General features: G+C 43.3%; 1 protein-coding gene across 1 annotated transcript in view; it reads left to right on the top strand.

The window, feature by feature from the left end:
* The window catches only part of LOC136884355 (uncharacterized), a 737,352-nt gene that overhangs the window by 676,852 nt on the left and 47,182 nt on the right, over nt 1-13,318 (top strand). The window contains exon 7 of the mRNA XM_067156482.2: nt 3,364-3,477. Within this exon, the coding sequence (XP_067012583.2) occupies nt 3,364-3,477 (114 nt within the window). The remainder of the gene's footprint in view (nt 1-3,363; nt 3,478-13,318) is intronic.

Raw genomic sequence — 13,318 nt, 5'->3', positions numbered from 1 at the left:
TTGCACTTCTTTTAGAAAAACTCTAACCCTAAATGGGCTTATGGCCCGAAGTTTCAGAGACTAAGCCTATTCTACAGAGGGGTGACTAAACAAGAAATATTAAATGCCAAAAATGTGCTAAGAATGTAGAGGTTTAGACAATATTAATCGCCCCACACCAAGTTGAATGGGAATCAACAGAGGGTAATCACACCTTGTTCCCTTAGTTTGCATGTTTCCCCGCCGGGATTTGAACAGAGTCCTCAGACTTGCCGAAAATCTACATTTAAACCGTTAAATTAGAAGTTTATATAAAATGAAAGAGGTTTGAAACCTTCCCCTGAAGTTATCTGCCGGAGCTATCATATGTTCAAGAAAATTCTGCCATTACCTTGTTTAGCTGGGCCTTCCGAACGCCGATCTGCGATCCCTGCCTCCGCATAACACGCCGCACTCACAGAACTTGAGCGATCAAGATGACCATACGGCCTTAAAGCGCCGAGCTCTTATAGCATTTCGAGGGGATGTTTCCAGAACTCTTTACAGATAGGCTGGATGCCTGTACACATCCCGAATTTTAATTGGCTAAAGAAAATTTTCCAAAAATTACTGATTGATTGCTAGGTACGGGGGGTTTAAAAGGGGTCAAAAGTGTTGACAACATTGACATAACAAAACAATCTTCATAAACTTAAGGTCTGCCACCACTAAAAATTAACTTTCTCTTAAGAATTAATTGCCCTTAATCACCCCCCCCCCTCCCAGAGGGGGGCCGATAGTAGAGACATCTATCAGTTGCAACCCCAAGTATCTTGCCTCACATTAGTTCAAGTTCAATTACACAGATGGCCTTATAGAAGGCGCGCAGTTTAACTGGATGGAGAAGGTGTACCCCCGGAACACGATCTACCAATATCATCATTCTTCCGCAACACCACATTTAAAAATTTAACATTAGTGTATCTTCCTCTCTGAGCTACGTTTTGTGCATATTTCACTTCCATACAAATCCACGCTCCATAAGAATGTCTCCAAAAACGCCTCCTTAATATGAGGCATAGGCTACTTACATTCTGCTCAGAATATAGCTAACAAATAGCTCGAAAGTATTCCGATTTTGTTTTAAAATAAAGGTGCTATTGGGAATTTATCTTCGAACACCATATTTATTAACATTCAACTGTTTGATATATGTACCAACACACATATTTACAAGAAAAAGTAAAAATTTCCCAAACAGGTGCGTCAGGGTACGAAAAATGGAGCAAAGGCATACCTAAATTCTTACAAACCGAGTAAGTGGCTACGCGATTTGGGCCACGTAGCTATCAGCTTAGATTCCGGAGATAGTAGGTTCGAACCCCACTGTCGGCATCCCTGAAGATGGTTTTCCGTGGTTTTCCATTTTAACACCAGGAAAATGCTTGGACTGTATCTCAATCAAGGTGACGATCGATTCCTTCCCACTCGTACCCTTTTATGTCCCGTCGTTGTCATACAACGTATCTGTGTCGGTGCGACGTAAAGAACCTTTTTGTTTAAAAATCAGTGGTGTGCGGTGAACATATTATTCATTACCCCAGCTGCAAAAAAAGTTTTTTAATATAAACAATCGTAGCCCCACTACGCTCTCTAAAGTCAACATTACCATTTTATAAGGTTGCATTTTTCGTGGAAAGGTTTACCTGCGAAAGATATTTCAAGAATATTTTCAACCACACGCTCGCACATACTTCCAAATTGATATTCACGGCAGTGACGACACCATCATTACTTAATCTATAGCAGATTTTAAACAATGCACTTACAGTTTCATCTGGTGACGCTTCGTGATAGTGCAGTCATGTATGTTTCACAAAAATACAATGGGACTATTTGTTTTTTTTTACTTAAAAAGCCTAATCTAAACTAATCAGCAAAATTTAACTGGTATTTCATTGTCGTTGAAGTTTTATAGACCGGGCGAGTTGGCCGTGCGGTCAGGGGCACGCGGCTGTGAGCTTGCATCTGGGAGATAGTGGGTTCGAATCCCACTGTCGGCAGCCCTGAAGATGTTTTTCCGTGGTTTCCCATTTTCACACCAGGCAAATGCTGGGGCTGTACCATCGTCGGCATAAGACCTATCCGTGTCTGTGCGACGTAAAGCAACTACCAAAAAAAAAAGAAGTTTTATAGTTTCACTCGCATACTAAGTGTACGTGCATCAACGACAAATGAGGGAAAATATTTGTCACGACGTATAACACACGTTATATTCATGAAGAATGCCACAGAACTCGCGAAACCTTCTCCTATAATCCTAGAGGAACATTTCAAATATTCACTATATACCACCATCACAGACAACCATTCGCACTTTACTCTGCGTTCATGCTGGGCAACCTAAATATACTCTACACGTGCCATCAATGAATTGCTCGAAAATACTGTATACAAGCCGAAGCCCAAGACTAAAATATATTCTTCTATATTACAATTGATTTCGTATACTGGCTCTATTTTTATTAGCAAGACGATGTGCAAGTGGCTATACTGTTAAGATGTTGATATTTTTTCTTGCAGTCTCCAGTGTGTGGCGATGAAGACTTCGAGTGTCAAGTATTAAAACTAACACCCCTTACCTAAGCTAGCTGGCCTGTCGTCGTAAATTGCTGTCGGGGGAGGGGGTACAGCTCTGCCTCGAGGAACCTTCAAGTGCATGCGTCACCCAAGCGACCTTAAATTTCGCTGGGGGGTAGTTGTCTATCGCGCCGGCAAGGAAACCCAGCTCGTTGGAGAAGCTGAACTGCGGTAGTGCGAGCGGATTGTCGAGACAGCTGTACTTCGCTTGGCTTAGATGTTCGCAATTTTTAAACATTATAAAAAGCGTTCTAAGGAATAATTAGAAAATGTTAATACAAAGTTCTTTACCCCAACAGTGCCACTGGTTTAAATCTTACATTGTGTATAGAAAAGTTGTAGACGAGGAAGTGTAATCTTTCAGCTAGTGCCCCTACGTTTTTGTTTTTGTGGTAAAATAAATTGAACTGCACTCCCGACATGGGTTTGTAGCTTTGTAACATTAATTAATCATTGATTTATGCCTATCAACTCAGGAACGGATGAAATATGTGCAAAAGGGAGGTAATCATTTTTTATATATAGGTTATATACCCTCTGACAAAATCTTCACTCTACTGTTGTACAACACTGTCGAAATCCAAAATATTTAGTACATACATACATTATCATTATAGACTGTTATGCCTTTCAGCGTATTTTATTTCGACCTTCTCTCTCATACCTTAAACTCCATAAACCCAGGAGAAATATTGAAATTCCTCTATGAACAAAAAATGTACAACTATAAACTTGCACTAAAGAATGTTTCTCTATGTGTTGCAGATGTCACGTGAAGAGGCCATCAACTTCTTACAAGAAATTAAGTTGAACTTGGAGTACCTACAGAACCACTACTCTCAACAACGTCTTCACAAACAGGAAGAACAACAAGCCAAGGTAAGAAGGAAGAACTTGAAAGTGATAGAAACAATTCACATTACTTGTACCAGTCTGAATAAATCACACGATATTTTAACTTAATTTGAAGCTTCCACTGTTTTTGAACTAATGTACATTCTCCATTCGGGTTTGTACCGTGCCGTAGTTCTATGTATGGTTGTTCAAAACAAGGAATCATCGCATAGTATTGTATGTTGCTCGCATTTTAATATTTTATCAGCATAAATTGTATTTATTCTCAAAATATAATTCACCTCTCCTGTAGACACAAACCTTGTGGATACCCTCAAGGAACATTATCTACAAGTCCAATTGCTTCTAAGAAAAGTGTAGCTGCGAGGAACGTACACAGTAATATGCGCGCATTCCTTTTGTGTGTGTGTGTGTGTGTTTATGTACAGATATTTGTTTTTTCGACTGTAAGGATTATTCATCATAAGAGGCAAGATTTTTCGCATGAATTTATGTTCAATTTCGCGAAAAGGAGACAATGTTTCGCATTATTTCCCTAAATAGGGCTGACCCCATCGCTTTAATTTTTCATTAATCCTTTCCTAAAGTTATTAATAAAAAGTTTAATTCGTGAGATGTGTGAATTATTTATATGAAAGATAGATAAATAAAGAGAAGGAATAGTGATAATGATTCATTATAATATATAATATTCATTATAATATAAAATATAGCCCTAATTAAGATAACAAATCACCCTTCCACCCTAAATGGCCATAGCCTTCACCATATATGGCATCTGGTTAAGAAATTTTATAGAATATTAATACGAAGAGATACTTCTGTCAAAATGAGAAATCCTTATTCTGTCTTCTGTTTCCCTTCACATATGTGATATTGGAGTACAATTTCAAAATCATTATTTTCAACGAATTTCGCTGTATTTTCGCACTTACCGCAAAATAAGTAAATTTTGCTTTAAACTTGCCTTGTCGTTTTAATTCGCTGTAAGTCGCGAAAACAAAATAACTAATTTCTTAACCAGAATCATATATTTCGTTAACACGTTTCAAAATCGCTTCAAAACTTTTTATCGCGTTTATCGTTAATGGAAAATAAAGCATGCCTCTATTCAACATAAAGACACAAATAAATAAATAAATAAATAAATAAATAAATAAATAAACATGAACTGGAACGCTAAAATTAGTACAACGCGTGCTCACAACCACAGAGCGAGTGTGCTTCAGACCAAGGAGAAAATATATTTAGTGGTCATAAACAATTTATGTGATGTAATCTTGCGTGTTTTATGAGACAAATGAAGATTTTATCGCATGACATGTTATTACCGACGTTGGATCTATAAGGACACCAAAGTATTCCACAGGATACATTATAACTGATAGCGAATGTTTTTTTTTCCTATTCTCCAAAGTTGTAAATTGTGTTAAGGCTGATAGGTGTAACAATTTTGAAATGTCAGTAGTATAGTACATTTTATGGGAGGGTAAACTAGACATCTGAACTGATTTTAAGACTGTAAGTAAGTTGAAATAATAATTGGACACCGAAAAGGTAGTCTTATAAATGAATTATTAAAATAAACTTTGATATACTGATGTCACAATTATAATCATATTTGATAATTTAGGAATCCAAATGCAATGGAAACTGAGAGCGTTCTGTCAGGATAGGGTAAACTTACCCCTTGCACAATGGAATGTGGTGATGTTGTCCTACGAGATGCTCCAAGTTGAGTCTCGAAAAAATTAATTAAATTATACTTAACATTTATGGGTAAATACACTGGTAGAAAAAATATCCAAGCACCAAGAAGGGGTTCCGCCAGATTAACAAACGCTGGTAGGCGAGTTTATATATCTGAAAGATCACGCTGATTCAAATTTCCCGCAAATCGTATTAACGTGGCACTAGTAGCGGCCCCATGACGTTGCACATCAGGTTTGCTTTAAATACGGGCTGTGCTGTGCGAGGGCGTTAGTTACCTGTCAGATTAGACGGAGTGAATGTGAATGGGTCAGAATGCCATTACGACGACGAGAGGCCAGTATCAACAGCTCACTACGGTTGGACGAGGCCGTATAATAGGGCTAATTGAAGGTGGATTTTCTTTCCGCGCTATTGCAGAACGACTTGGCAGGAATGTCTCCACTGTGGATGCGTGCTGGCAGCAGTGGTCACGAGAAGGTACGCTCACAAGAAGCCAGGGCTCCGGGCGTCCCCGTGGCACAACCGAGAGGGAGGACCGCCATATTCGGCGTATGGCTGTGGCACAGTAGACTGCATCTGCAGCAGCAATTCTAGCGGCAGTTGGTACTACAGTGACACAACGAACTGTTCGAAATCGGTTACTTGAAGGACAGTTCCGAGCCAGATGCCCTACGGCGAGCATTCCCCTCACCTCAAACCACCGCCGTCTGCGACTTCAGTGGTGTCAAGAGAGAGCTCATTGGAGGGTGGAGTGGAGGTCCGTTGTGTTTTACGATGAAAGCCGGTTCTGCCTTGGTACCAGTGATGTCCGTGTGTTGGTTAGAAGGAAGCCAGGTGAGCACCTGCATTCCACCTGTCTGCGGCGTCGATACACACAGGACCTACACTGGGAGTTCTGGTCTGGAGAGCAATTTCCTATGACATCAGGAGCACTCGCGTGGTTCTCCCACGCACCCTGACTGCAGATGTGTGTGCGTTCGTTCGGTGATTCGTACTGTTGTGCTGCCATTCATGAACAGCATTCCCGGGGTTGTATTCCAACAGGATAATGCATGCTCCCATGCCCCTGTTATAACCCAACGTGCTCTACAGACTGTCGACATGTTGCCTTGGCCTGCTTGATCCCCCATCTGTCCCCAATCGAGCACGTATGGGACATCCTTGGACGACAACTCCAGCGTCATCCACAACCGGCATGAACCGTCCCTGTACTGACCGACCAACTGCAACTGGCATGGAATCCCTTCCCATAAGCTGACATCCAGCACTTGTACGACACAATGCATGCACGTTTGCATGCCTGCATTCAACAGTCAGGTGATTACACCGGTTAATTAGTGGACCAGCATGGCACATTTGCGATGGCTTTTCTCCACTTACCCCAAACCACCACCGTCTGCGACTTCAGTGGTGTCAAGAGAGAGCTCATTGGAGGATGGAGTGGAGGTCCGTTGTGTTTTCCGGTGAAGGCCGGTTCTGCCTTGGTGCCAGTGATGTCCGTGTGTTGGTTAGAAGGAGGCCAGGTGAGCGCCTGCTTTCCACCTCTCTGCGGCGTCGACACACTGGACCTACACCGGGAGTTCTGGTCTGTAGTCTTGTACCTTTAATAAATTAAATATGTTACCTCGACAAATATATTGCCAAAATTTCCCTATTCTACATTCCTTATTTCATGGTGTTTGGATATTTTTTTCAGCCAGTGTAGATAAATGAAGAATTGTGTACTACAGTGTGTACTATTGGATGTCAGAAGTCCCTGTCCCTCAGCAGAGGCGTATTTAGATCGAGCGAGTTGGTAGTGCATTCGGGTCACGTAGCTGTAAGCTTGCTTTCGGGAGATGGTGTGTTCGAATCCCACAATCGGCAGCCGTGAAGACGGATTTCCGTGGTTTCCCATTTTTACACGAAGCACATGCTTGATCTGTATCTTAATCAATACCATGCTTCTTACGTTCTGGAACTGAGAAGCCTTCGTCGTGGACAGACGTGCTTCCTCTTCTGAAGACGCTGAGCAAAGTCTCCACGAAACGTAAATAATCTCTCTTGGTTTTCTTTGACACGGCAAAATTCCAAATGATTATCGTGTCTAGTATGCCCCATTATTATTAACAGTATATTGATGGACGTTTATTTACACCATATCCGTCACAACAGGCCATCCCGTGTGTTGTTTGTCTTTTAGGGAGAAATTCCGCGATCAGAATCGTGAAAACCACTTTTGAGATACCCTATTCGTCACTGCATCTTCTCCATAGGCTGCATAATATCTATTTTGGTTTGTGAGGTAGTTTTACCCTTACGATATTCAAACAACATAAGATGCCGAAAATGTTCCTCTTTTTATCGTCAGTTCGGAAGACAATTCCATACTAGAGCGGCCAAGATCAGACACTAACACGAACCGACGTCCCACAGTAGGTCTGGTTGTTGGCCCTGTAGTGCAGCGGTGCTCGGCAACATTCATAACATATCAGTTCAGCGAATATAGTGTTGTTAGGCGTTTTGCAATGGAACTTACGATACTTGGGAACGAACTTTGAGCCCACAAGATGCCAATACTTTCGGGTTTCTTTTCCCCCCTCTTTAGATAGGGTATCTTTTCTTGCGACAGCAGTCCGTAAAAGTAAACTAAACTAAACCTGCGTCCGGCCCCGCGGTGTAGGGGGCAACGCGTCCGCCTGTCACCCGGCGGCCCGGGGTTCGATTGCCGACTGGGTCAGGGGGTTTTTAATTGTAAATGATTAATATCCCTGGCCTGGGGACTGGGTGTTTGTGTCGTCCTTAATGTTCCTTTCCTCACATTCAACACTTTACACTTTCGCCATTTCCAAATACACGCAGGTTCATAACATATGGTGCAAAGTAGGGGCAAAAGATCTTCTTAGGTCGACACCCCAAATAAATAGCATTTTTTAAACTAAGCCTGTAGCACATACAGCCCTATTAAGGGCCTTGTCTTGCGAGGACAACTGCTGATTAACGAGGTGCCCTGTAGGTATTAGGCTATCAAAGGATCAGAGTGATGAATTGCACAGCCGTATTATTTGAATTTCTTGACTAAGTCCGCTGCTTCTCCCATCAGAGAGTTACTCCGTGAACTTCATGGGGTTGAGTAACCGTTATTTCAGCAGTTCAGGATTACCCTGTGGGTGGAGGCGATAGAATTCATCTTTCAGACGGCGCCCTCACTAGAGTAGATCTCGTGGCCTCGTGCACTGCGGACGGGTAAGCCATGGGGACCAGGAGAAGGTGACGATCCCCGTCCCTCTACGTTTCCATCCAAGAGTCACGTACCGAGCTCGATAGCTGCAGTCGTTTAAGTGCGGCCAGTATCCAGTATTCGGGAGATAGTAGGTTCGAACCCCACTGTCGGCAGCCCTGAAAATGGTTTTCCGTGGTTTCCCATTTTCACACCAGGCAAATGCTGGGGCTGTACCTTAATATTAAGGCCACGGCCGCTAACTTCCCACTCCTAGCCCTTACCTGTTCCATCGTCGCCATAAGACCTGCCTGTGTCGGTGCTACGTAAAGCAACTAGCAAAAAAAAAAAAAAAAAAAAGTCACATCTCCAGTTTCCTTCAAACCCCACGGTGATCACTCGGCAAGAAATTTCATGCTCGGTCTCCCTCCTGGAACAGAACTCGCAGTCTTCTGGGCAAGGTCTACGGGACAGAGTGTCGACCTGCGGAACATGCTTTATCTCGTCGACATTTCTCTGCCTGTCACCCATCTTCTTCTGGACGTCCTCCATCTTCTTCTGGTTATCCTCCATCTTCTTCTGGCCGTCTTCCGTCTTCTCCTGGAGGTCTTCCGACTACTCCTGAACGCCCTCTATCTTATTCTGGTCGTCTTCAGTCTTCTTTCGCCGTCTTCCGTCTTCTTCGGGTCTCCGCAGGCCTTTCCTGGCCGTCTACAGTCCCCTTCTGGCCATTTTCCGTCTTCTTCCGGTCGTCATCCGTCTTTTTTCTGGTCGTTTTCCATCTTCTTCTGACCATCTTCTGTCTTCTCCTGGCTGTCTTCTGACAGTAAATATACACTCTAAGATTAGACAGTGTCTTAAACCTATTCGAAAATTATTTTGTATTGATAACGTACTAGAGTAGTACTATTTTACTACCGTAAATCAATAGATAGTGCGAAAACATACTCATATTTCCCATTAAGCCACCGGTACAAAATGGTGGATTTAATATTTTTGCTCCCCTTGGTACAATAATAGCACGTGCCCCTAACAAAAAACTATAGTCAAGTACTTAAAATACGTACGGAATATGGAACACCATACAAGTAGTATGATTTTTTTTTTTTTTTTTTTTTTTTTTTTTTTTTTTTTTTTTGCTAGTTGCTTTACGTCGCACCGACACAGATAGGTCTTATGGCGACGATGGGACAGGGAAGGGCTAGGAGTGGAAAGGAGGTGGCTGTGGTCTTAATTAGGGTACAGCCCCAGCATTTGCCTGGTGTGAAAATGGGAAACCACGAAAAACCATTTTCAGGGCTGCCGACAGTGGGGTTCGAACCTACCATCTCCCGAATACTGGACACTGGCCGCACTTAAGCGATAGTATGAATTTAGAATGCTACATGAAGATATAAGTACATACTCAGATATAGCTAGAAAGGTATTAAATAATGGTTAACATTAATAATAATAATAATAATAATAATAATAATAATAATAATAATAATGGCGTATGGCCTCCGGAGGGGCCTGATGCGGGTCTTTTTCTCGTAGACAGCCTTATAGGAGACCCGCATGTCCGTAAAGATGGGTGTCACACACACCCAGACCCCGAGCCATTGGAACAAACCAATTAAGGTTAAAATCCCCGACTCGGTCGGGAATCGAGTCCAGGACCCTCAGGACCAAAGGCCAGCATGCTAACCATTTACCCATGGAGCCGGACATTGGTTAAGATTAAGAAGGGGAAACGGAAGGGAAATATCGAATTCAGTTCACCAACATCAGATGAAACATTTAAATGATTACTGGGTAATGGCATGTCGCATGGCTTTTAGTGCCGGGATATCCCAGGAAGGGTTCGGCTCGCCAGGTGCAGGTCTTTCTATTTGACACCCGTACGTGACCTGCGCGTCGTGATGAGGATGAAATGATGATGAAGACAACACATACACCCAGCCCCCGTGCCATTGGAATTAACCAATTAAGGTTAAAATCCCCGACCCGGCCGGGAATCGAACCCGGGACCCTCTGATCCGAAGGCCAGTACGCTGACCGTTCAGCCAACGAGTCGGACAGAAGCAGATGATTATAGCAGAATGTAAGACCAAAAGAACATTATTCGAATTCTGTGAAAATATCCTAAATTTGTCGATAAAGAAAGGCTTAGTCCGTCTCTGTGGTGTAGTGGTTAGTGTGATTAGCTGCCATCCGCGAAGGCCCGGGTTCGATTCCCGGCTCTGCCACGAAATTTTAAACAGTGGTACGAGGGCTGGAACGGGGTCAACTCAGCATCGGGAGGTCAACTAAGTAGAGGTGGGTTCGATTGCCACCTCGGCCATCCTGGAAGTGATTTTCTGTGGTTTCCCAGTTCTCCTCCAGACAAATGCCGGAATGGTACCTAACTTAAGGCCACGGCCGCTTCCTTCCCTCTTGCTTGTCTGTCCGTTCCAATCTTCCCATTTCCCCGCTAGGCCCCTGTTCAACCGAGCAGGTGAGGCCGCCTGGGCGAGGTATTGGTCACCCTCCCCAGCTGTAACCCCGACCCAGAGTTTGAAGCTCCAGGACACTGCCCTTGAGACGGCAGAGGTGGGATCCCTCGCTGAGTCTGAGGGGAAAACCGAACCTGGAGGGTAAACAGACAAAGAAGAAGAAGGAAGGCTTAGAAAGAGAGAAGTGAAAGGCATGATGTGGTGGCTAATGGATATATATAAGAACAAGGATCAAAGAGAGAAACATGATAAAAATCGTTGCTTATTCTTTCTTTCTTTTTTCTTTCTTTCATAATCTGCTTACCTTCCAGGGTTGATTTTTCCCTCGGACTCAGCGAGGGATCCCCCACCTCAAGGGCAGAGTCCTGGAGCTTCTGACTCTGGGTTGGGGGGTAAAACTGGGGAGAATGATCAGTACTTCGCCCAGGCGGCCTCACCTGCTATGCTGAATAGGGGCCTTGTGGGGGATGGGAAGTTTGGAAGGGATAGACAAGGAAGAGGGAAGGAAGCGGCCGTGGCCTTAAGTTAGGCATTTGCCTGGAGGAGAAGTGGGAAACCACGGAAAAGCACTTCCAGGATTGCTGAGGTGGGAATCGAACCCACCTCTACTCAGCTGACCTCCCGAGGCTGAGTGGACTCCGTTCCAGCCCTCGTACCACTTTTCAAATTTCGTGGCAGAGCCGGGAATCGAAGCCGGGCCTCCGGGGGTGGCAGCTAATTACACTAACCACTACACCACAGAGGCAATTTGTCATCTTGAATTCTAACTTTATCTTCATATTGTGATCTTTCCTACTTTTAAAAACACCACTCTACTTCATCCACTAATGTCATTCCACGCCATCTCTCCACTGACAGCTCGGAACATACCGCTTAGTCGAGAGCTCATTTCCTTTCTCCCAAGTCTTCCTAGCCTAAATTTTGTACTATTTTCGTAACGCTACTTTTCTGTCGGAAATCACTGTACAAATCAGAAACCCACTTTTGGGTTTGGAGTTTTAGGTCGGAAGAGAAGGACGTCGATTGAAAACCAAGTGTGTATGTATGTATGTATGTATGTATGTATGTATGTATGTATGTATGTATGTATGTATGTATGTATGTATGTATGTATGTATGTATGTATGTACTGGAATAGCGAACTCAACACAGAACGTCATGACCTGCCGAATGTGATGTAAATCCTGCAGAGTAGCGCCGTGTCTCACCAAGCTCCAAGCTGATAAATCAAAGTGTCCTGGATGCAATATGTGTCCGACGACCGGGTTCAGGATTTATTTATTTAAATCTTCCACGAAAGGTTGATAAATGGGCATGGCACAGAGCGTGTAATTGAGATCTTACTTCCACATCGAGAGGAATATATAACACCACTCCTACACGCAGAGAAAAATGCAGGGCCATATAAAATATGTATTTTGTTGATTAAGAGACATGTACATCGACTCGTCGGCTGAATGGTCAGCGTACTGGCCTTCGGTTCAGAAGGTCCCGGGTTCGATTCTCGGCCGCATCGGAAATTTTAACCTTAATTGGTTAATTTCAATGGCTCGGGGAGCTGGGTGTATGTGGCGTATTCAGCATTAGAAATTATCCTAGGTAAGGCCCTCATCTTCACAGACATGCAGGTCACCTAATAGGCCGTCTAGGAGGAAAAAAGACCCGCACCAGGCCTCTCCAGAGCCCGTACGCCAATATTATTACCGAGTTCCTAATTCCCTAACTGGTGGAGAAGAAGAATTTCGATCCCAAGAATTACTTTTTTTTTCAATTTGCTTTACGTCGCACCTACACAGATAGGTCCCTTGGTGACGATGGGACTAGGTTTTCTTTTTTCAATTAAAGCATTGCAATAAGGATTTCACAAATACATAAATACAACAGAGACTTATCCATCCATTAATCAGTCATCACTGGTCTGTATTTAAGGCGGTCACCCAGATGTTTACTTAGTCTTTCCTTAAATTAAAACAAATTGGAAATTTATCGAACATCAAATATTCCAATCCCTATTTCCCTAATTTGTCCTTTTGAATTCCAAATTTATCTTCACATACGATATGAAATACTACTGTAGTTCAAAGGATTAGTACCACAAAACAAAACATGATATTGTTCTAAATTAAAATTAAACTCTCTCCGCCTCTGTGGTGTAGTGGTTAGTGTGATTAGCTGCCACATTCGGAGGCCCGACTCTGCCAAGAAATTTGAAAACTGGTACAAGGGCTGGAACGGTGTCCCCTCAGGTCCGTGGTTTCCCACTTCTCCTCCAGTCAAATGCTGGGATGGTACCTAACTCAAGGCCACTGTCGCTTCCTTCCATTGTCTATACCTTCTAATCTTCGCATCCCCACACAAGGCCCCTGTTCAGCATAGCAGGTGAGGCCGCTTGGGCGAGGTACTGATCCTCCTTTCCAGCTGTATCCCCCGACCTTAAGTCTCACGCTCCAGGATACTGTCCCTGAGGCGGTAGAGATGG

The sequence above is a fragment of the Anabrus simplex genome, chromosome 1, assembly GCF_040414725.1.
Source record: "Anabrus simplex isolate iqAnaSimp1 chromosome 1, ASM4041472v1, whole genome shotgun sequence".
NCBI classification, from domain to species: Eukaryota; Metazoa; Arthropoda; class Insecta; order Orthoptera; family Tettigoniidae; genus Anabrus; species Anabrus simplex.
Note: the sequence above shows the minus strand (reverse complement) of the source record. Positions and strands in the feature narration are given on the sequence as shown.